This window comes from Mercenaria mercenaria, chromosome 18 (assembly GCF_021730395.1).
Source record: "Mercenaria mercenaria strain notata chromosome 18, MADL_Memer_1, whole genome shotgun sequence".
NCBI classification, from domain to species: Eukaryota; Metazoa; Mollusca; class Bivalvia; order Venerida; family Veneridae; genus Mercenaria; species Mercenaria mercenaria.
Genome location: NC_069378.1, coordinates 43,484,821 through 43,509,055, shown reverse-complemented (window position 1 = coordinate 43,509,055; position 24,235 = coordinate 43,484,821). Strand labels below are relative to the sequence as shown.

General features: G+C 35.7%; 2 protein-coding genes across 3 annotated transcripts in view; one reads left to right on the top strand and one right to left on the bottom strand.

The window, feature by feature from the left end:
• Positions 1-7,103, bottom strand: part of LOC123538793 (uncharacterized) — a 229,838-nt gene extending 222,735 nt beyond the window's left edge. The window contains exons 1-5 of one of the 2 annotated variants that reach the window (XM_053530406.1): positions 6,953-7,103; positions 5,822-5,900; positions 3,861-3,980; positions 2,024-2,142; positions 434-847 (exon numbers count right to left, since the gene is read on the bottom strand). In XM_053530406.1, the coding sequence (XP_053386381.1) occupies positions 668-847; positions 2,024-2,142; positions 3,861-3,980; positions 5,822-5,900; positions 6,953-7,081 (627 nt within the window). In that variant the 5' untranslated portion in view covers positions 7,082-7,103 and the 3' untranslated portion in view covers positions 434-667. Of the gene's footprint in view, positions 1-433; positions 848-2,023; positions 2,143-3,860; positions 3,981-5,821; positions 5,901-6,952 lie in introns of those variants that run through there. The other variant, XM_053530405.1, reaches the window with a different exon arrangement.
• A 4,719-nt stretch (positions 7,104-11,822) lies between these two features.
• Positions 11,823-23,929, top strand: LOC123538792 (uncharacterized). Its single transcript, XM_045323172.2, has 9 exons — positions 11,823-12,048; positions 12,550-12,631; positions 14,580-14,745; positions 15,061-15,082; positions 15,594-15,768; positions 16,190-16,342; positions 18,300-18,485; positions 22,041-22,159; positions 23,473-23,929. Exons 2-9 carry the CDS (start codon positions 12,550-12,552, stop codon positions 23,650-23,652), a joined length of 1,083 nt encoding a protein of 360 aa, XP_045179107.2. The 5' UTR covers positions 11,823-12,048; the 3' UTR covers positions 23,653-23,929.
• The last annotated feature ends 306 nt before the right edge of the window (positions 23,930-24,235 follow it).

The following is a 24,235-nucleotide window of genomic DNA, read 5'->3' as shown; positions in this document are numbered from 1 at the left end:
CACATATCCTTTTTAACGTCATGTGAACACGGTTTCATATCAATCTGATAAAAAGTAACAGTTGAGACAACTAGAGTATGACGGACGAAATGGCGGACTGGCGTACGAACAGTTCAAACACTGGCTCGAAAGTGTTCGACACTGGGACACCGGGACAATAAGAGGGAAAATGCTTTTTAATGTCTAGTATCGATACTGTAATGCAGATCTTAAAATACAACATTTCCTGTTTCCCGATTCCCGATTTCCCATTAGACATTAATACAATGTACACTGGTAAAATTGTCTGTTTGTAAACACATGCTTATTTTATGAGGAGTACAAACTGGGTTGAACGATTCCGTAGCTTCATTCAATTTTGCTATTTTTGAAAATAATGGAGTCTTGTCAAGAATTTCTAAACGAAAACAAAAATTTTATATTTCATAAACATTTATTAATACTATAAATAACAATTAACAATATCAAAAACTAGACAACATTGCGCGGAGAAATACTAAACAACTGTATGAATATCGTCAATTTTTTTATTTTTTACTGAAATTGTACTTGATCGATTCAACACATTTATACTGGTGTTCATCCTATACTCCAGCATCCGAATTTATCACCAATAAGTGTACTTTTAGGTGCGTGCTTCACGAGAAAATCGTTCACTTTTGAATATTTAAACATTCCATTTTTCGATCAGTTCCTGCGCTAAATTTTCTGCGGTGGTTTGTGGTGATTGCATCTTGTACCTGTAGTTACTCGGGTACCTAACCACGCCATTGGGAGTTTTTGCAGTGACGTAAACTCCCCCCACACTGAAGTCGGTAAAACTGAAGTCAGACTGGTCGAATTCAATCTGTAAAATGACAAGATAGTTTTGAATATTTGTAATGCAGCGTTTAGGCGTTCTGCATAAAAGTGGTACATTAGTTGTCCAAAGACAGTGCGATTCGATACTTAGTGTAAAATCAGACAATGAAGAATGGTTTCTATATGATTTTAATGCGTACCCGTTTTATACAGGTCGATTTCCTATCAGTCTACTTGAAAGTATTTTCTGAAAGCACAGTTTATTTAAAGACAACTGTGACTTAGTTGCATTCCATATATTTCTCAGTAACTGACGAATCGACTTAGTACATCTTCACTTCTGATGTACGTTTGGTAGTCGTCTTTTTAAAGATGATTCGATGATAGAATTTGAAGCAAAAAGGGCTGTAGCTTTATACTTTTGAAAGGATGGGAATCAAGGTAAAAAAAATCATGAACTTATTCCCACTGTTGAAATTGTACAGGATTTCTTTAAAGACCCACCATGGTATTATTGGATTCTTTTGTAATTATGCACGATTTGCATATAAAAATCGAGAAAAAGTATTCAGATGCAAATTGCCAGCAGCATCCATTAGGCCAAGGCAATGTGCTTAATCCTAACCCTGCTAAATTTCTATAATGAACTTGTCCATCTTTCAATCTGGACAGTCCCATTACCTGTTAAAAGGGGTGCTTACCAAAACAGATACTGATTGAACAGTGAACAGTGCAGATCGTGACCAGACTGCACGAACGTACAGCCTGATCATTATCTGCACTGGTCGAAGAGGCAGAATATATCGTGTCAAGCATTATAAAGGTTAATGTCGGAACATTATGTAATTCAAGTAACAGTATGACAGTAATTAATGTATTAAATCCAGTTGAGACCACACCGTTTCTACACACATCTTAATATGCTTTTAAAACTGTATAAATGTTGACTAGATAAGTTAGCAGATGCATTTGTGAATGGCCTAGATTTTCTACCTGTCGTACTGTAGTATAGCTGTTTATACCTTTATAATCAGAATCATTTTCATAAAATTTATGTGGATGGAATGAGGGAGGGAAAGTAGGTCAATAGGTTGTTGGTAGTTACGCACATGACGCTTTTGAGAAGCGATAAATTTGGTATATAGAATAAATTAATGTACAGTGATGCTAGTCGAAAATATATTTGTTTAAATGCAATAATGAAATTGTTACTCATACTAACCTTAGATACGATAGGCGTTGTCCCTTGTACGGGGTTTCCGTTGGCATTGAAGAGCGCCTGCATTTTGGTCATCACCTCCGACATTGCTGCTTGGTCAAGTAAGATCTGATCACCACACACTGAAAATTATAACTGGTGTTATTGCAGGAGATTTTCAATCAGATTTTACTTACTAAGTCTGCCCCACTTTGAATAGACGTTTAAGGTCATGTCCTAATGCTCGTTATTTTAAAGATAATTAGATTTATCGGGGTGCTTGTTAATTAGTTGATTTAAAGAGGCACCACAAAAAAACTGCATTCTTTTGCATTTTAATGATGGTAAATATACACGATTTGCACAAAAATGGGATATACAAGTATTTAGTCACAAAATGACAGTAATATATATTAGGCCAAGGCAATGTGTTTAATGTCTTAACACTTTATTGAATTAATGTAGTCATATGTACAGAAATCAGTGTATTTAAGGAAATTTCGATCACATTTTGTTTCTAAAAGTGTAAGTATTTATTCATCTATATTTTTAAAACTGTACTGAAAAGAGATTGACTAAAACAGTTTGCACATGAACTTGTGAAACATATTTATTCGGTAAGGGCCTAAATTGTCCATCTGAAAACTTGATAGTATATAGTTGTATATTACCTGTATTATAAGAATGATTTTCATGAAGTTTTTGTGAGTGAAAAAAGTAGGCCACTTAGGTCGAGGTGGGTCTTTAAGGGTTACCTTAATGTTACACTTGCGGTTAAATGAGTCTACTTCAGACATTTATCATTATGTTTTATTAAGATAAAATCATTATTAAACATTTTGTTCAAATTTCATTCAATTCTGTCACAATTTGGCAGTCCGAGAGATAAAAACAAAAAAACACGTGAAGAGTTAGAAAAGTCGTAGATAATATTAAAACAAGGCGTTGGAGAGTATGACACTGTATTTTGAAATGTTCCGTTTCAAAGAGACCAGAAGAACTAATTTCCCTTTTTGCACATGAATTATCTTCGACCTGCCTGGTTACACCCAAAGTAACAGTAGGAGAATAAAAACTCCGTAAGTGGACACGTTTTCCAGGTTAGTTTGACAGAAGGGAAGTAACAAATGCTCACCTCCACCAATCATTGCCGTTTGATCTCCGAGGAAAGGTGTGCATTCGTTACATTGCTCCATACACCGTCTGGTTTCTGGATCAAGTTCCTCCACTCGCTTAGCCATATAACAATGTCTGATAACCTGAAGTTTGCGTGACGTCATAGCAAGTGGTTCAACGTCACGGCGACGTCGTCAAAATATACCTAGATTTTGAAAGAGACAGCCAAAGTAACAGTTTAAGCGTGAAGACGTTTTAGTACAAAGACATAAACGTGATGGGGGCCTCCGTAGCCGAGTGGTTAAGGTCGCCGACTTCAAATCACTTGCCCCTCAACGATGTGGGTTCGAGCCTAACTCGGGGCGTTGAATTCTTCATGTGAGGAAGCCATCCAGCTGGCTTACAGAAGGTCGGCGGTTCTACCCAGGATCCCGCTAGTGATGAAATAATGCATGGAAGGGCACCTGGGGTCCTTCTCCACCATGAAAGCTGGAAAGTCACCATATGACCTATGAATGTGTCGGTGCGACGTTAAACCCAACAAAACAAACATAAACGTGATATATTTTATGACTTAGATTTAAGGACAGTTACGAAACTGATAAGCCAATAAATCATGTAAGAATAATAAGTTTTTACATCTGATGGTACTGTTAATTTCGAGACGACCAATAAATAGATGGAAGTTTACACAATCAAACTTGTAAAGTGTACGAGTCGGAAAAGTATTTAAAACAATACTTACTGGATAACCCACTGGAAATAGAGTTCCCGAAACTGTTCAATCCAATGCCGATAGAACTGCCCCAATTTCCCAATGTATTAGTGACGCTGTTAAACCCGCTTGAAAAGGTGTTGCCGACACCTGAAACAAAAAAGCATATTAAGGTGGGTTTTCTTCGTTTGACCTTAAATAAACCCAGCATTTAGGCCACATGGTAACCTCAAATTCAAAGTCAGTAAGACTCGACGTTGTTGACAAAAACTGACGATTCGATGCAAGCAAATGCTGACAGTCAATATATCTGCTACGGTATAATGCAATGCGTGGATCGAGAGGGGTACCGGGCAATCTTAACGCCGTCTTAATATGAAGACCTATTCCTTTGCTCACAATGTTATTCTTTTTGCCAACACTTATTTACTATTACTAGGTGAATAATTGAATGATGAAATTGCTAGTGTTTGAAAATGTACAAAATTAAATCCAAGTATTGCACACTTTGGACAGCCGAGATGCCACATGCGTGCCCCGATACTAACCATAAAACCACTATGCTTATTTTGAAACTTAAATTGTTTAAGCACATGCAAAAGGTTCAAGCCTGTCTACATATCGACAGACTGCCAGCCTTGCCAGTCGACGAAACTATTGCCAGCTCCCTTAAACCAACCAGCCATCTCACCAAAGCCACCCTGTTGTAATTTACGATTTTATTTATGACTGCGGAAAAGTACTTTTAAGGAACCCTTAAGAAGTTTTCAATTCGTAAACAAATATTCATCAATGGAAAGGCAGTGATGAAATTGCGTTTGGTATCTCGGTGTTAACGATCAGATGTCTGAACTATTGAAAACCCTTTTTCACTGAAATATCTCAAATAATGAAAATTGACAACCTCATAGAACTTTTCCCCTCTCAATGCTTCAATAGTATGTATAACGTATTACACCAAATAGATACTGCAGTTTGTTTTCGTAAACATGTTTATAAACATTAAAGATTGCGTTTTGTAACCTTAACTCAGGGTTCCATATTTTAATGTGTCTTGTATATGAAAACGTGAGCTCAAGCTAAAACAAAACATAATCAAAAAGTATAAAGGTCAGTTTGCAAGTAGAGAAATTTGGTTTGAAAACGTGTAAACACGTATGACCTAGTAATCGAAATGTAAGTCGAGAAACGCAAAACTTTGTAAAAGCAAAAAAAAAGTTATTGACTGTTAATTTCACAATCGTCACTGCGGTACATATTCAAACATTCCAAAAAATGATTTCTTTTCTGTTTGCACTCATCGTCAAACCAAATATTTTCGGTTTTCAGCGGCCGATCACTGAGCTAGAGTATCCTTGTTAATGGTATGTTTAAAATAAGGAGAACAAACGTCATCTAAAACAGTTACAAAACCATTTAAGTTATCATCTATTAGATTTACTTCATACAGAAGTATGGCACATTTTTAAGTTAAGGGCCATAACTACATCAAAAATGGTAATTTGAAGGCTAAGTCGAACTTAACCGGTACGTTATGATGTTACACCCGTGTTCCAAAATTCATTTAAATCTGTCAAGTCCTTCACAAGTTATTGCCCGGAAACTATAAAAACAACGGAACGACAGACCGACAAACAAGCTAACTCCTCCTTTTTTCTGGTTTAGAGTTTCATCTATTGATAAATTAGTGATCGTTCCGACAAGAACAATTTCTAAAAAGTGCATAAAAGGGAAGTAATCACTCCGCTATAATGTAATGTCGGACATTTTTCGTAATGAATTCAGTGCTGCACGCAAAGCGAGGTACGATATGTACACTTGAATATCCATATACATGTAGAACTTAAACGTTTAACTTGCGATAGTTTAAAAACTTAAGTTTTTTCATTCAATATACCTTTTACAACTTCTTGAAAATAATGAGTGACAAATACAGACCACACGAGTGGCGGCAAAAAAAAAATGTTTCAACATATTTAGTGGGTACTTGCCTTCTAAAGTGTCGACATCTAATTCAGTTGCTCTAACCGATGTCATCACAAACACGGCACACACAATATACGACAACATCTGCAAAATTATTGTTCATAATTATCTTTTAAGAAATAGCGCACATAGAAACAGCGCACCTATTTAGTAGCGTTAAGAAGGTCTAAGATTACATTGGTATTTTTACAGAACCGCAGTTTCAAAAGAATTGTTTCACTTAGTATATCCATTATAGATAAAAAAAAAAATTCAGACAGTCTGGATCACTCAGACAAGCTTTTTTTCACATTTTTTAAAAAAAGTCAAAGTCATGCGTAGCGGCTGATACTCACGAATCACCCTTCATTTGCGAATGAAATCGGTAAATTATATTTTTGAAGCTCAGTTTTGAGTTCAATTGTTATTCCAACAATTTATGTACATAAACACAGTCTGTAAGTTGGTGCAAGGAAAATGTTTAAAATTAATATGGATTGTCCATATATTTGCAGATTCTGTAAAAACAACCAAATCATAGACCTGATAGGTACTTGATATTTCAAAGATGGCAAAGATGGCGAAAGACTGATCCTTATGAAGGAATTAAAGAGGTCTTTGTCTCGAACTTGCTGTCAAGGCATTGGCAGTTTCAGTAAAGGTTTTGACATCACAGAATCGCAGAAGAGTGAATATCATGTTAGATTCAAAGTCTTGTGAATCTAATATTTAATTGAAAAAGTGTTCAATACTACGTAGAATCCAGCTTGCTGCGATTAATTCGACAATTTTATAGAGAGAAAAAATCTACCACTGTACAGATAGAGATTTTCACATGTGCACTTTATGCATTGCCCTTGGTCAGATTTGAAAAGAATATTTTCACAATTAATGCTAAAGACACTTTGCCTTGTACCAACAAAAATCTCTGACTTGTGCGCTACATGCAGAAAATTTTATCTCAAAAACGTAGAATAGTGAAAAAAGGATAATTATATTTTTGAAAATGGACATACCAACGAAGTGATCTTGTCTTTATACTTATATACAAAATTTATAGAATAAACGGCAAAATGATTTTATCAGAAATGTGCAAAACTGATTAAATAAAAAACATTATGAATTTAGCAAGACAAGTATTATGATAAAATTCTTACCATTAGTTTCTGTATACGTCTGCCAGCTGAATCGGGACAGGATAGAGTAAAGACCTCGTGTCGTTCCTTATATAGCAGCACTCTCCGATTTCCCGCCAAACACGTGAGAAGTCCGTGCGATGCGTGCATTCTAGGTCGTATCTAATATGTTAAGACATTTCACGCCAGGAAATATTTATCGTCATCGTACACGTGTTTGAACACCACCTGTTTTTAAACACTAAACGTATGCACTGTTAATTTTAAGATACCTGCTACAGCTGTCAAAATTTAAAATGTATGACAAACAAATATTGTATTTAATTAATTTCAAGAGGGTGTGCGAAAATTGTAATTTTCATGCACTATTAGTTTTGGCAGGATTCGCGTATACTTTTTGTGTACTTTATATGTAAGGCAGTATCTTTCATGGATAAATTTACTCATTGTCTACACTTCTACTCTTCAAATCATATATAAGTTATGTGACATAATCAAAAATTTATTTCTAAAATTGAATGAAAACCTGATATTTGGTGTAAAATATTACAAAAATGTTAGCGAGGTGGCCGCAAAAAATTAATAATTCCAGTTTTATTGATTCTTACCAGTTATAACCAGTTTTAACTAAACCTGTAAACTTTCTTTGTTTCAACTAAGAAAACATCTTTTTTTTACAAAAAATGTTCATGTCATTATTTTTTCTCAACAACACACTGTGAAGATGAGTGTGTAAATGCGTTTGTGAAGACATCGCCATTTGCCGCAATTACTAGTACCCCGCACGATAATTTAAACGACGGCATGTTTATAATATTGTTTAATTGTTATGGTTCGTATGATTTGTAAAACAATGATAGAAGTTAAGTGCATACCGTAATGTTATACAAAGGTATTTTCTGTATTGAAACGTTTTAATGAAAAAAAAATCATAATTATCAAACATGTTATCGTTTGAGTTATCATGCGGCATTTATATGTCATTTCCCATTAGTTTGCAAAACGATAACTATAGAGAGGCCTGCTGAATATCCAATTATGTCCACCTATATTTTTGAAATGTCAGGTATTCTCATTAAAACCATACTGACTGCTAGGAAAACTCGTGCATCTTCAGGTGCAAATTAAGAAAATTGCCGTGTACGTAAAAGTAAACATCTTATTACATCGTGAGAATTAAGTTATTGTTAAATTAGAAAATGCTTTGCATGTAACTAGCCGTATGTAAATACTACGCGGGTTATTTCCAACAAATCCTAGACTCTTGGAAAAAAATTATTTTATTGACGGCCAATTGCAGTTACATGTATATCACACATTCTAGCATAAAACTGCTGTTCTTGTCACGTTTTGGGGGTGTTTTAACAGGAGAGAAAACATGTTTGGGGCCGTAATACGTTTACGCTTTGCCACGGAACGCAGATATATAAAAAGGTGTTATAACAGCACGTGAGCGCGAGAATCTCACTGTTAACACACGTTTTCTCCTGTTAAAACACCCCCAAAAAGTGACAATAACAGCAGCTTTTATGCTAGAATGAGGGATAATGTATTCATTTATTCGGTTTTTTTTTTTGCGTTTTATGCTAGAATAGCCTTAGCGCATGTTATTTTCTACGGACCCGGGCACCAACCAATCCCTCGGGATTCTGCAGACGTTATAACACGAAAAAACATGCATTATCCCTACCTATGTATATTTTGTCTATTTTTTAAAAAATATTGATTCTAAGTGGTTTTTATCAAAAAATAATTCTGCAAAAATGTTATGAAGCTCTTACGGAGGTCCGATACACGAGCAGGGCAAAGATATAATTATATAATTTTTTAAACCTCTTTATTCATAACGTTTTGATAACGTTAAAACACTTTTTTTTAACAATATTTCTAAGTCACGCTGCGAAATTTCTGAAATAACTGGCTACATTAGTTTATGAACAGTTTTTGATTGATGCATTCTAATGATAAAAAACATGAAAATGGACACGTCGGAAGATGCGCACCAGATTCGGTGTATAATATGGAATATCTCCATATACTCTTGAAGAAGTTGCATCGCGTTGAATGAAATCAAACTGTTTCGCGGACACTAGTTTGATAGTGGTATAAAAGATCAGAAATTGCGCCCTAAAGTGACCGAAAAGCTACATTGATAACAATATTCGACAAATAGGCAAGGTAGTATTTCGAGAACGCACATCGCGCTATTATTTGACGGCAATGACGTTGTTCATTAACTTGAGAACAAGTTCAGAGGTTAAAAAGACACACATTTTTCCTAACCGCGGTTTAGTTCTTAGAAGACACAAAGTTTGTTTTTTTCCCACTTATGCAAATATTTTTTCATTATGTTCTTAATAAGTGTGTATCTAATATCTTTGTCAAAGTTTACACCACTGGTGAAAAAAATTATATCAAATATCTACAAAAAAATAGTTTAGGATCATGTAAAGTGTTTAAGACAATCCCTCAGCTATTTTTTCATTTTGGAAATTATATCCGACAGGCCCATAATATATGTAACATATCAATATGGAATTGTTCAGAAAAAGTAGAAAATACTTTCTATGAAAGTCATCTTGTTCAGTAAAATGTATTTTGTCTTACAGCACATGTACTTCGACTCTACACGTTCTATTTTGTTGAAATTATCAAACTTCTTTTTTTCAATTTATATTATTTCTCTGAATTTGTTTTTGTTGTGTGTCTAACATACTTATCGTGGTACTTACGCAAAATAATTAACTTTCATACTTTTTAAACATTGCATTTTTTTAGTCATTTTGACAGCTCTACTTTCACTATCATTTTGCAATTTTTGCAATATTTTATGTACATGGTTCGTACCTGCAGAAATATGTCAGACACACAATAATGATAAAAGTAAGAACAAATTATTTCCAAAAAAACAAACACTTAATATATTCTACGAAATGGAACGTGACCAGTCATATTACATTTGATGCTGGACAAATATGTTGTTAAATAGAGAACGCCTTGTCTTGAAAGTTTTTTCTATTTGTTTTGGACAGTCTGGTATATTCTTTATGATTAACAAAGACCAACGTGGCGAAAAAACTATAACAAAAATTCACCCGAGGGGAGGTGTCAGAAGACTTTACAAGAGCCTTAAAACTATTGCAAAACATAATATAAACACAGATGTTCTTTCGTTTTATTTGTAAGATCCTTAAAACCTGATCCAGACACAAGTTCAGTGTTTTCTGTAACAAGAGTTTTCGTTGATTGCAAGATCTCAAAGAATGACAATACCGAGAAAAAAAAAAAGAAAAAAAAAAACGTAAATTTTCTTATCATAAAATTCGGGCAAACTCATAGTTTCATTTTTAAAAGCAAGTGTATAGTGATTTCGGCCTTGACTATTCATGGTATTTTTTATTCCTTAAATAGAGATATGACATTTCTTCCCTGATATCCACACTTTCTTTCAGCAGCAATAGCTTTGACGGTTTAAGAGATAAGCTGACCTAAACACAAAATCTGATTTTCTAAGTTCATAAGGGGCCACAATTCTTGCAGGAGCATGATAGAGTTATGTTACTTGCTGTTCAGAGTCAGATATCAATGGTGAACAGGGGCCTCCGTGGCCGAGTGGTTAGAGTCGTTGACTTCAAACCATTTGCCCCTCATCGATGTGGGTTCGAAGCCTCATTTGGGGCGTAGAATTCTTCACGTGAGGAAGCCATCCAGTCTGGCTTACGGAGTCGTGTGTTTTTAACCAGGTGCCGTTCGGGTGAAAATTAGTGCAAGAGGGCACCTGGTTCTTCCTACACCATTTAAGCTGTGAAGTCGCCATATGACCTAAAATTGATGTCGGTGCGACGTTAAACCCAACAAAATAAATAAATAAATAAATCAATGGTGAACAAGTGCTGAAAGTTTTAAAGCAATAGCTTTGATAGTTTAGTAGAAAAGCTGACCTAAACACAAAACTTAACCGGACAACGCCAGCGCCGACACCGACGCCGATCAAGTGATGACAATAACTCTTTTTATTTTTCTTCAAAAAATCAGATGAGCTAAAAAATACATGTACTAGACATGAGAAATGAAAAATAGCTAGTAAAATGATTGGCTGTTGTTAGTACATGTATAATGTTGCCTTAAGTTATTGATGTGCACACTTCTCACGTAGTCATCGAGACAAATATGTGTACATAAACTACATTGTATATACATAAAGGATAAGAATCGAGGTTATGGAAGGGATATGTAAAGAAATATGCAGGTTAAAGTCTTCCAGGTGTTTAGAGGTCTAAATTATGTTCTAACAATTCTAAAAAGTTGTCAGGATGAGATTTGTTTCATCTTTCATAAAGTAAACATGCGAGAGGTCCCGGTGTCTTATATAGTCGTGCAGTTTTTAATTGGCATTTTGTTTTCCACTGGAAGTCCCTCATTCGTGTAAAAGATATACAAACAGCGATTTAAGGTACTTCCACACATTTAGTAGACATGCGATTGATAATAAAGATGTAAAACCAACGGAAGTTAACTGTCGAACGTCGCAGCATTCACCAGATTGAAATTCTCTTCGTTTTAAAAAGGGATGTTACATAATTACATTTAATAAAAAAGTATTGATAAACACATTTCCAAAGGACAAATTAAACCACGTTTCAAGAGCCTGAGACATATTTTCGAAAACGTTTTTGAATTGTGGTAATAGGGTCCTTATTCATCAACGTTCAAAAATTGAAACAATAAATATGCAAGTTTTCGAAATTCTGTTTAAAGCGATTTTGCAAAGATGTCCGTTAGTACATAATAATTGTAACGTGTTAGATAAAGAATTAAAGAGCAATACGAAAAGTTAGCATTTTAAGTCGGGACGTTTTTTATTCCACTGACATTTTATCGAATCAGAGATCTCCTACTTTAACCGTACACAACTAAAACAATGTGAAAGACGGAATTTGTTATCATTTAAACATGAAGAGCACCTTAACGTTTACACAACCCAACCAAACTTGCACGCATGGCACGACATACTCGTGTGTGTGGCGGGAAATTGGATATTGTGCCTATATAAGGAGCAACACGTGGCATTTGAGCTATTCAGTCCCGAAACCACTGGCAGATACGCGGATCTCAAGGTAAGAACTTAATTATATATTGTACGATTGTTTTACATTCTGTATCATTTAAAAACATTTTTATGCTTAAATAATCGGCTATTTTTGAAACTGTTGAGTTTGTTTTTTTTTTTGGAAAATGTAAGATAAAATCACATATAAACGTACTTTTAGTAAATCCTAACCAGTGTATTGCAATCTAACTAGTAAACACGGTTTCAGTTTACAAAATATACGGCTTGGTATTTCATTGAACTATTAATGTCTTCTGTATATCTGTTTTGACATTATACTGAACTTTGATAAAAAGTCCTATGCATTGCCTGCCACGAGATATCAATCTAGCATTTGCATCAATCCGGTTGTAGACTTTCCTCTTGCTTAGCATATTTCCATCTCGGTAGTCCCACAAATTAATGCAAACTAAGGCGGTCCAAAACGGTCCTTATCCCTGTAGTATGTGACGCCTGAAATTTGAAAAATACCTTGGTACAACATTTATAGGCAATGATTATTTTACAGATGTTACCGTACGTTGTGTGTGCCGTCCTACTCATGACGTCATTTGCAAATGCAAACGAATTAGATGTCGAAACTTTGGAGGGTAAGTACTAACACTTGTATGTCAAACGTTTAAAACCTAAGGGAATTCTGATTTAAAATTTTCAGAATGGAATAAAACACCTTTGTATGGTTTCTCAGTTCTCTTGCAAACATCCGTCGTGAATGGGAACCAAGACGTTCTCGAGTTACGTTTATGGCGACCCTGACCGAGATTAAGACTTGACCTGGCACAAGGTTCTATACATTTTGGGCTAACTCGTTTCACTCAACCCGGGGCTCGCCAGTCACTTGAGCGGCAAGAAAAAAAAATCTCGCCGGTTTATTAATAAATAAACGTTTCGGCGAACGCCGGCCACGTGAGCTGCAAATTAAAAAAAAATATTCCAATTTATGATTTTCTCTTCTGGCCTGTTCCAAAAAAGTTAGCAAAAAGTTCTTGCAGTATGTTTCTACATTTACTTGTACTTACCCAAATTTCCAAATGTTCACCCAATTTTATATCACGAAAATGTACGATTTGCGGCTTTGCCCATCTCGCAAGACCGTCGGCGCACATCGGCGTACGCCGGATAGACCCGGGCAGTGTCGGGAAGCCAAACGAACGCCTAGCTGGTTGCACGCGGCGAAACGGCGCACGCCGCAAAAGTGGAACGAATTGGCCCGTTGTGCTTGCCTAAATCAGAGGGTAGTTTTCCTTATCAGTATCTTGGTGTATTTTCTTTACAGTCTTTTCATATCAAAGTTGTGCATACGTCCAGTAAATAGCAACAACCACCACTTTTTTGTTGGTTTTGATTTCAAGATGAAAATTATATTTTTGGACTCTTATGTGTGTATGAACGACAAATCAATTGTTTTTGAACATAAAATGTACTGATGAAGTTTTATTTGGTGTTAAAAGTCATGTTCCAGATTTTGACAAACAACATATTTTTCAGACTTTTTAGCAAAAGTAACCTCGGCTAATTGCATATCTTTGTCATATATATAATTGATTCAATTGGTTATTAATATATATGACTTATTAATGTATTACAAAGGAAGATTTTCCTATTGTTTTTAGAGTGTTTATGCAGCCATTCAGTAAAAATATGAAAATGAAATTTTAGCCCCATTCAAACACATGGTACTTTCATTTAGAAAACAGTGTATTAATCCCATTTGTCCATATATTCCCGTGTTAAAAATCATACAGTATTTAGAAAACTATATATGCAATACAATACGCTAGATTTAAAAAGTGTTTTCAAAAGTTTAATTTTTTTTTTTTTGTCACATTTTTTGGAAATTCAGAATCGGGTGTTTGCAAGAGTTGTCTTTCCTGTGGTAGTTGCTACAGTAAGTTTTCATTTAAGTCTGATCTCGCACTAGATTTATTGTATTCAGAAACATCCATTGGTATGTGAAATAGATCTTTCTCAGCGAGACCTGACCATGTGACTTATCTTACCACAACTTGCTGGCGGCAAGTGATTTTCTCATTGCGATCAGGGCAGACCAAGATCAGCCTGCACATCCTGGTCATGGTCTTCACTGTTCGCTATTCAGTCTCTAAAATTTCATTGAATAGCCTTTATAAATGGTTTTAATAGACCAATCTATTTTAGACATTCGGCAGAATAAAAGTTTACTGCAATTCTAGATTGTTAGAATGCGAGGTATTAGCTTTTTATATAGCTACTTACAGATGCTAGCTAGACCTCTCTTTTTTGTATTATGCAATTCAACAGGGCCCGTGTTCATCAACGTCTTGTGTCTGAAACTAAACGAAATTACACTACAAATGTTACTAATTTAGCATAAATTGTAACTTCGTATGAGTATGCATTCCGCAGCAACAAATCGGTCAGAAAAATTTTATTGAAAAATTTAAATGCGCAAAGTTACATCAAATCGTATTTTTGCAATTCTTAATTTTAAGTTTCACACTTAAAATATGCCCTGAAGACTATTATCAAATTTACATTAGTTACTTTATATAACTGCAGGGTTCCAGTCCGCAATCTATGGAAAAATCATGGCACATTTAGATGCCGAGTACCAGCTCCTTCAGCCCGCCATTGCGCAACAAAACCAGAGCATGGAACGGTGTAGGGGTCTGATCAGCGCAGCTCAGGAAACCTGTAAAACCTGCGCTAGCAGTCGTTGTCAAGGGTATGTTATTATGTAATTCTATATATCGCCGGTCTGTAGTTTGTGCTATAGGCCGATCTGTTACCGTAGTTAAATACTTAATGGTGCTGGCTAGACTCAGACTTGAAAGAAAATTCTTACTCCTGATATGTTAAAGATATGAAAAAGAACAGTTTTGAACGAGTCCTCTTCGATGGACACATGGCAGCATGTGCTACTGCTATGAAAAGACTTGCAGTAATAAATTGGTTGTCACAATTCATTTGACCGCCGTCAAAATGGTAAATGACATGCATACGATTCTGTTAAATTACCATTAAATTCTTTAATTTGCAGGGACTTCGGAGACTGGATCATGGTAAGATTTTATTACTTCTGGTCCATTTTACACAGAATATATAATGGATTTTCATCAGATTTACTTATAGCCCGTCCGCTTAGCTCAATAGGTCGGATCTTGGGGTCGTGAGTCCGAGCCCTGGGCGAGGCTATGTTCTCCGTGACGATTGTATCTAAAGCATTCGTCCTCCACCTCTGATTCTCATATTCATGTGGGGAAGTTGGCAGTTGCTTGCGCGGAGAACAGGTTTGTACTGATTCAGAATCTAGGAACACTGGTCAATAGGTTAACTGCACGCCGTTACATAACTGAAATACTGTTGAAAAACTGCATTAAAACCCAAAGCAACGAAAACAAACCAGATTTGGTTACACCCTGCAGTTTGCAGTTTTTAAAAAGATCTGCTTTACTTAAGAGACCTACAAATTGCTTTCACCGAAATATGCTATCATATCTGCAAATATTTGACTTTTTGTAGATCGGCTTTTGCTTTGTAGTGTAAATAAGTGACAACGTTTCATTACAACAGGGAGGCTTTGGTGAGATGGCTGGCTGGTTTAAGGGAGCTGGCAATAGTTTCGTCGACTGGCAAGGCTGGCAGGACCTTGGTGGCTTCTTCGGGGATATTGGTGACTGGTTCGGAGGTGCCGGAAATAGCTTCGTCAACTGGAAGGGTTTTGATGACATGAAGAACTTTTTCGGCGGTATGTAAAATAACTAAATGTCTTTTATACAAGACTCTGTAAAGCATAGGAAATTCTTTTAATTAAACCAGAGTCAATTTAATGGTGATTCAAAATATAAAGAACTGTACGTTTTTGTGTTTCAATATGGAGGGGGGAGGCAACATATCCTTTGGCCACCCAAACCTTGACCCAAAATATTTGGTCAGAAATGATTGTAGATGTAGGGAGATACAAACCATTTTGAAACAGCATTTAAAAGTACACTTATTAGAATTCTGGTTATTTTTTTCTTGATTGTCAAACAATTCAGGGAAAGTAGGACCGGTTTAGCTGGACGCTCCCCCACTGCCCCCACCCGCTCCCACAACATTGTGTTTAGATCGCTCCTCCGCAAATGCATCCATGTCTACTTCTGTATTGTAAATTTTGAATGTTTCAGGCATTGGCAATACATTCTCAAGCGGGTTCAACTCTGTTAAAAATACTTTCGGCAACTGGGGCAATTCTATTGGCAGTGGACTGAGCAGTTTCGGCAACACTTTGGGCAGCGGATTAAGCAATTTTGGAAATTCATTTACCAGCGGATTGTCCAGTAAGTATTGAATTTGGGTTATTTGTATTACAATATGACACCGGTTTATATTTGGCAAAATACGAAACTGAATTCTGACAACGGTTATGCACTATATTGATAGAGCCAGTACGTATATTGTCAAAAATCTCTTCAAAAGCAACGAAACTCGCTGATAATTTCACCCACATCTAAATTTCGATACATTTGATTTATGAAATTTCAACTGGTCCATTCCAGTTGTACAAAGAAATAAAAACATACGATTGTTAGATTTACCTATTAAGCCAAACACGTTGCGATTTGAGACGAAATCTAACTTTCCTTGGCATTCGCTTATTATTTTCCTTGAATTAAATGTAAGTCCACAAAGGCTATAAGTTGAATACAGCAATACAGCAGTTTAAACCCTTATCCTGCTAAATTTCTATACTGAACCTGTCCATCTTTCAATCAGGACAGTATATTAACTGTTAAAACGGGTGCTTACCAGAACCATATTGGCTGAATGGCAAACGGTGAAGATCTTGATCAGACTACTCAGATGTACAGGCTGATCATGTTCTACACTAGTCGCAAAGGTAAAATCAATCGTGTCCAGCATGATAAGAGGTATATCACCAAACCACAGAAATATTTCATAAACGAACAACATCGTTACCAATATTTTACCTGACCATAACATGTTCTGCCTTACTGTCCCGTACTGAAAATATTCTGAAAAAGTTGTCCCCCTTTGAAAATGAATGCCATTTGTAAAGAAATAAAAATAAACAATTGCTTAAAACTGTGTTCCACCTAGTTATGTGAAATTTCAACACTCGCACGATATTGCAAGTGCATCAAAACAAACATGTGTGACAGTTCCTTGAAAACGGTGAGTTTTTAAAGGCGTTTGACTGTCTGGAAGTGGGGCCTCTTTAGACAGTCCTTTTTTGGAATTCAATGCTTTTATCAGTATACTGACACTTGTTTTATAGAGAAATATATACGCTATCATAACAAAAACTACAAGACAAGTGTCAGTATACTAATATAAACATTGAATTCCGGAAAAAGGACTGCCTAAAGGGGCCCCACTTCCGGGCAGTCAAGCGCCTTTAAAAACTCACCATTTTCAAAGAACTGTTACACATGTTTGTTTTGATGCATTTGCAATAGTGTGCGAGTGTTGAAATTTCACATAACTAAGTGGAAGACAGTTTTCAGCAATTGTTTATTTTTATTTCTTTACAAATGGCATTCATTTTCAAAGGGGGACAACTTTTTTAGAATATTTTCAGTACGGGACAGTACGGCAGAACATGTAGTGGTCAGGTAAAATATTGGTAACGATGTTGTTCGTTTATAAAATATTTCTGTGTTTTGGTGATATACTCCTAAGAGTTAGCAAAGCGAAATATTAAATCTTAAAACTGCTGGACAACTTATTGTCTTACAGTCAGCCCAGGCAGAGTCTATTTTAAAGGTTTTAATTTTTAACAAATACAGTTGATCTGACAATTGTATGTGAAATAGAATGACCAGATTTGAAGGAAATTGAGCAATTCCATTGACATAGCAACTTGGGCGAATTGTAAATAAAATGATGATGGAATTATTTTTCGTTCAAACTTTCGTTATAAACATTTTCAATATCGGTGTACATTATGTTTTTGAGTTTGAAATTTATCAGCCAGTTATTGTAATATAATTGAACATGTACATTTCCCCCACTGTACCTGCCTTTACTTTCATGTTGTTTTTTTTTAACAGTCTGTTCCGATTTAACAGCAATAGCATGGACAATGACTTAAAAGAAAAATGTATTGAATTTCTAGTTGCTACAGACTATTTATTATACACTAGCACAATACACATCTATAATTTGTCTTGTATCCTAACTAATTACAAGAACACCTCAATTTCTTGGATTAAAATGTTCATGCAAGTTTAGTATTTTCGTAGTTTTTGATCTTGTATCATGTAATTTCTTCAGGTGTATTTGGACGACGTCGCCGTGACGTTGGACCACTTGCAATGACGTCACGTAAACTTCAGATGATCAGACATCGTTATATGGCTAAGCGAGTTGAAGAACTTGACCCAGAAACCAGACAATGTATGGAGCAATGTAACGAGTGCACGCCTTTCCTCGGAGATCAAACGGCATTAATAGGCGGAGGTGAGTTTGATTCCCGAGTTAATGGTTGTAGGGATAACGCACGTTTCTTCGTGTTATAACGTCTGCTGAATCCCGAGGGATTGGTTGGTGCTCGGGTCCGTAGGGTACCAACGTATCCCGAGGGATTCTGAAGATGTTTAACACGAAAAGAACATGCGCTAACGCTATTCTAGCATAAAACACGTAAAAAACAAGTAGAGATAGTACCTTAGTTTTTCAAATCAAAAGTATGAAGTGAAAAAGCTTTGAAATGAAGACAAATGAACATATATTTCTCAAAAATACATATATTAACAATATTTTAACCAGAAGCGTAGAGTTATGAGCATTTAATATTTTCATGTAAAAGAAAATTTTGGGATCAAGGAAATGTAACTCTTCTTGGACCTGGAGAGCAGAAACATCAAAGGGACATAACATAGCAGATATTTTCTACTTGGGTGCATTTGATTTAACATTCAACAGTGATCTTGATTTCTTAATAATGATCCATGATACTGTGTGCTAAAAATATAGAACAACTGGAACAGTCCTTTAACAGCAAAAGATGCTGTAGCAGAATGAAAATTGTTAAGCTTGGACTCGAACCCAGGACCTCTCACACCTAAGGCAGACACTCTACCACTTCTCTATAACAGCAGTAGCTATAGCTAGGCAGTTGAAGTGCACCGATTACATTACGTGAACTGAAACAGTTTTGTGACAATAACACATAATCGGCCGACTCCTGATTATCGGCGTATTCGCTTGGTTACCTAACGGCAATTTTCGTGTAAAGAAAAAATATAATCTAATGCTGCAAACGTTTTAATCGATCAAAACTGCCCAGATTTCTCTGGCGTGTTCTTTAGGGTATGAAGTTACTAACTGGTAGTACCAGTGAAATATAACTTGCACTGAATCTTATATATTTGCCTTTTTAGCAGCTGGCGAACGGCAAAGACAGTGAGCTTTGTCCAAATATAAGCACAAGTTTCGAAAGGATATCAATTGATAGGAAATTAGTTACAAACTAAATACTTTTCTGCAACACATGGAGTCATTAGCATTCACTGTCAATCAGTATTATGACTAAGATCGACGATCATTCATTCATTCATTCAAATAATTTATAGGGTCGGTTGTTTACATTTTCAATCGTAACCGGTGCTCTTGTATAAACCACTTTTTTTGAAAAATTGAAGAATGCGAAGAGCTATGGTACGGTCTCTAAAACAAGTAAATGAATATATTGCCCCTCAACGTCATTAAATTTTCATGTGTGCGGTAAAGTCTACGTTGTTTTTTTTACATTTGTCATTTCCTTTTGAATTATCCGTTTTTGGGCTGTAATACGTTTACGCTTTGCCACGGAACGCGCATATATAAAAGGTGTTATAACAGCACGTGAGCGCGAGAATCAGTTAACATACGTTTTCTATCCTGTTAAAACACCCCCGAAAAATGACAATAACAGCAGTTTTATGCTAGAATATACATACTGTTTTTTGCAACTTCCCCACATAAATATGAACTGGGGTCTGATTACTTCTGGTGTAGTTTTTTTGATATTCCATCAGTAACATCCTGGTGAAACTGAAAGCACTTTACTGATAAAAAATCACTTTTGATTTTTTTTCCTTTTATTAGATTTCGTGTGAAGATATACATTAGCAGGAAATTTCTTTCTCGAGATGTGTCACCGAAGTGACGTAAGCATATGAAATAAAAACCTACAATTTTATTAGCATAGCATTTAGTTAACGAACCAATGAATTTGAGCAACGTAGTTATGGTAACATATTTAAATAAAAAGTAAGCATTTTAATTAAAAATCGCATAACGCGAGAAGTTCTATTTGTAGATAAAGTAAAACATTTTTAGCTCGACTATACGAAGTATAAGGAGAGCTATCCTACTCGCCCCGGCGTTGGCGTCGGCGTCTTTCCGCGTCCCCAACTTGGTTAAAGTTTTTTTACCCTTTCTCTTTTTTTCAACTTATCTCTGTAATTACTTGATGGATTTGATTCAGACTTGAAATACTTATTCCTCATCATCATCCACATATCTGACATAAGGGCCATAACTCTGGCACCAATATTTCATTAATTATTCCCCCTTTCACTTAAATTTTCAGGTTAAAGTTTTTATGCACTTTCACTCTATCTCTGTTATCATTGAATGGATTTGATTCAAACTTAAAATAGTTGTTCAACATCATCACCCACATCATATGACACAAGGTGTGTAACTCTGGCACCATTTCTTCATGAATTATCCTCCCTTTTCACTTAGATTTTCAGGTTAAAGTTTTGATGCACTTTCACTCTGTTATTATTGAATGGATTTGATTCAAACTTAAAATAGTTGTTCAACATCACCCACATCATATGACACAAGGTGCATAACTCTGGCACCAGTTCTTCATGAATTATTCCCTCTTTTTACTTAGAATTTTAGGTTAAAGTTTTAGTGCACTTTCACTCTACCTCTGTAATTACTGAATGGATTTGATTCAAACTTAAAATAGTTGTTCAACATCACCCACATCATATGACACAAGGTGCATAACTCTGGCACCATTTCTTCATGAATTATTCCCTCTTTTTACTTAGAATTTTAGGTTAAAGTTTTAGTGCACTTTCACTCTACCTCTGTAATTACTGAATGGATTTGATTCAAACTTAAAATAGTTGTTCAGCATCATCACCCACATCATATGACACAAGATGCATAACTCTGGTACCATTTTTTCATGTAATATTCCCCTTTTTACTTAGAATGTCAGGTTAAAGTTTTATGCACTTTCACTCGATCTCTGTTATTACTGAATGGATCTGATTCAAACTTAAACAATAATTGTTCCACATCATTACCCTTATCACATGACACAAGGTGCATAACTCTGGGACCAATTTTTCATGAATTATTTCCCCTTTTTACTTAGAATTTTAGGTTAAAGTTTTGATGCACTTTCACTCTGTCTCTGTTATTACTGAATGGATTTGATTCAAACTTAAAATAGTTGTTCAACATCATCACCTACACCATATGACGCAAGGTGCATAACTCTGGCAACAGTGTTTCATTAATTATTCCCCCTTTTAACTTAGAATTTTAGGTTAAAGTTTTGATGCACTTTCACTCTGTCTGTTATTACTGAATGTATTTTATTCAAACTTAAAATAGTTGTTCAGCATAATCACCCACACCATATGACACAAGGTGCATAACTCTGGCACCAATATTTAATGAATTATGCCCCATTTTGCTTAGGATATACTTATATAGTGTTTTGATACATTTTATCTTTACCTGTCTTATTACTTTAAGTTCATATTTTTGACATAGACTCAGGCTATTGTGCAATATCTTCATCCACAGTCATTAAACACTTCAGTGACAGCTCTAGTTTCCTCAGATGTGCCCAGTTTCACTATCCAGCATCGAAATAGTCGAGCGCGCCGTCTCCTGTGAGAGCTCTGGTTTAAATACGCAACGTCATGTAAAACATTTTATTACATATTTTAGCTAAACAAATTCCAGCTTTTGAATAACACCATTTATGATTTTCAGTGTGTGGTGATCAGATCTTACTTGACCAAGCAGCAATGTCGGAGGTGATGACCAACATGCAGGCGCTCTTCAATGCCAATGGAAACCCCCTACAAGGAACAACACCTATCGTATCCAAGGTAAGTTTCAGAAATACTAAGTACGTAATTTTTGGATGTTAAAGTGTTTCCTTTCGGTACACTTTTAGCTCGACTATTCGAAGAATATGTAGAGCTATTACACTCGCTTATTTGTCGGGAGCCTGTGTCGACGTGTAAGTATGTATCTCAGTACCAACATCTGGCAATTGATTGAAACTTCACTTTTTTACTGTAATGAACTGACTTGCAGTTTTATAACTCTTCTACTGATGCGGTAGGCATATAGTGATGTCCTGTTCATCCGTCCGTTCGTTCGTCCGTCCGTCCGCCCGTACGCGGTTAACCAAATGGGACCGTTTCGTCTAGCATCAATACCCCTTACTAGAATGACTTGATACTAATGCAGATGTAACCTGTGACCATTCCTCATCTTCAGACATAACCTGACCTCAGTTTGATCTGGACTTTGACCTCATTTTGGACTTGGGTTGCTTTATATTGGCCATCTCTTGGTTAACCAAATGGGACCGTTTCGTCTAGCATCAATACCACTTATAAGAATGAATTGATACTAATACAGATGTAAACTGTGACCATTCCTCATCTTCAAACATCACCTGACCTCAGTTTGACCTTGACCTTGACCTCGTTTTGGACTTAGGTGCAAAATGTATCGGCAAGGATGCCAGTGGGGGCATCAAGCGTTTATTGAACGCAGCTCCTTTTTTTATTTTCTTTACAAAATTATGCTCCTTGTTTAGTTTTTTTTTTTCGTATATAAACTAGTATATCAGTACCCACTAATGGATTGAAACTACAAACACTTGTCCACTGTGACGATCGGAAATGCATGGTATAAGTTCTGTAACTCTTTATGCATTTCGAAAAATATTAACCAGTTTTTCGACTTTAGTATTCATTCAGTTAATTTACTTTAGAGACTAGGCAGAATATTCGAACGCTGCTGTCCTCCGACAGCTCTTGTTTTCATTCCGCTGCCATTTCTTTCTGATACTTTAAGTCGCATATGCAGTGTTAGTGTTTAAATAGAAAACGAAATCGATCAAGTGAAATAAAAATAAAAGATGCGGAGCACAAATACGGTACAAATCGTTTTAGAATTTTACTTTGAACTTCTAGCACAAAGACTAATATAATGTTTGCTAAATATTTTCGAATACAAGTGCTACGGTGCAAGGCTATGCTCTTACTTAAAAAGTATTTTCAACCAACTCTTATCCTGCATTGCGGAGAAGGATAATTTTTATAGCGTTTTTTTATTTTTCAAAACCTAAATAATACTGAGTCTTAGTATTGCAAATACTGAAACTGTTTTTGTTTTTCATTTACAGATCGAATTCGACCAGTCTGACTTCAGCTTTACCGACTTCAGTGTGGGAGGAGTTTACGTCACTGCAAAAACTCCCAATGGCGTGGTTAGGTACCCAAGTAGCTACAGGTACAAGATGCAATCACCGCAAACCACCGCCGACGAGATAGCACAGGAACTGATTGAAAAGTGGAACATTTAAATATTGAAATTGAACGTCCTAGTGATTTACATTATTCGTAAAAGTAATGTTTGGTGTGAATTAGTACATTAGATTTTTGGATGAATACGTGCAGTTGGTTTAGGTTAATAACAATCGTAAGCAGTTTTAGCACGAAATTTATCTGTCTGAACAACCAACAACTGACTCGTGCAACTTAAAAAAATCGAACACCAACAAAACCATCTGAATGTTTAGTTCTTGTTTAGTTTTTGATATTGTTAATTATTTGTTTTGTATTAATAAATGTTTGTGACTATAATGCATTTGTTTTTATAGCCATATTTCATTGTACTGGTATCGATCTCCCCATTTCCATACCGATATAATATTTGGTTTCCTTACATGCGTATGTGCATTTGTATGGAGCATTTGAAACTAAGCGGTGACAATCATTATCTCCCTTTATTTGATAAATGGGAACAGGTATGTCCAGAGAACTCCCAGAAAAATAAGATTTTCAAAACATCACAAAGATGATATAAGAGAAGGTACAGCAACTTGATAACATTTCTAGCTAGACTTTTATAAGAACGAAGAACAGCTATTGCATTCATCTCGGCCT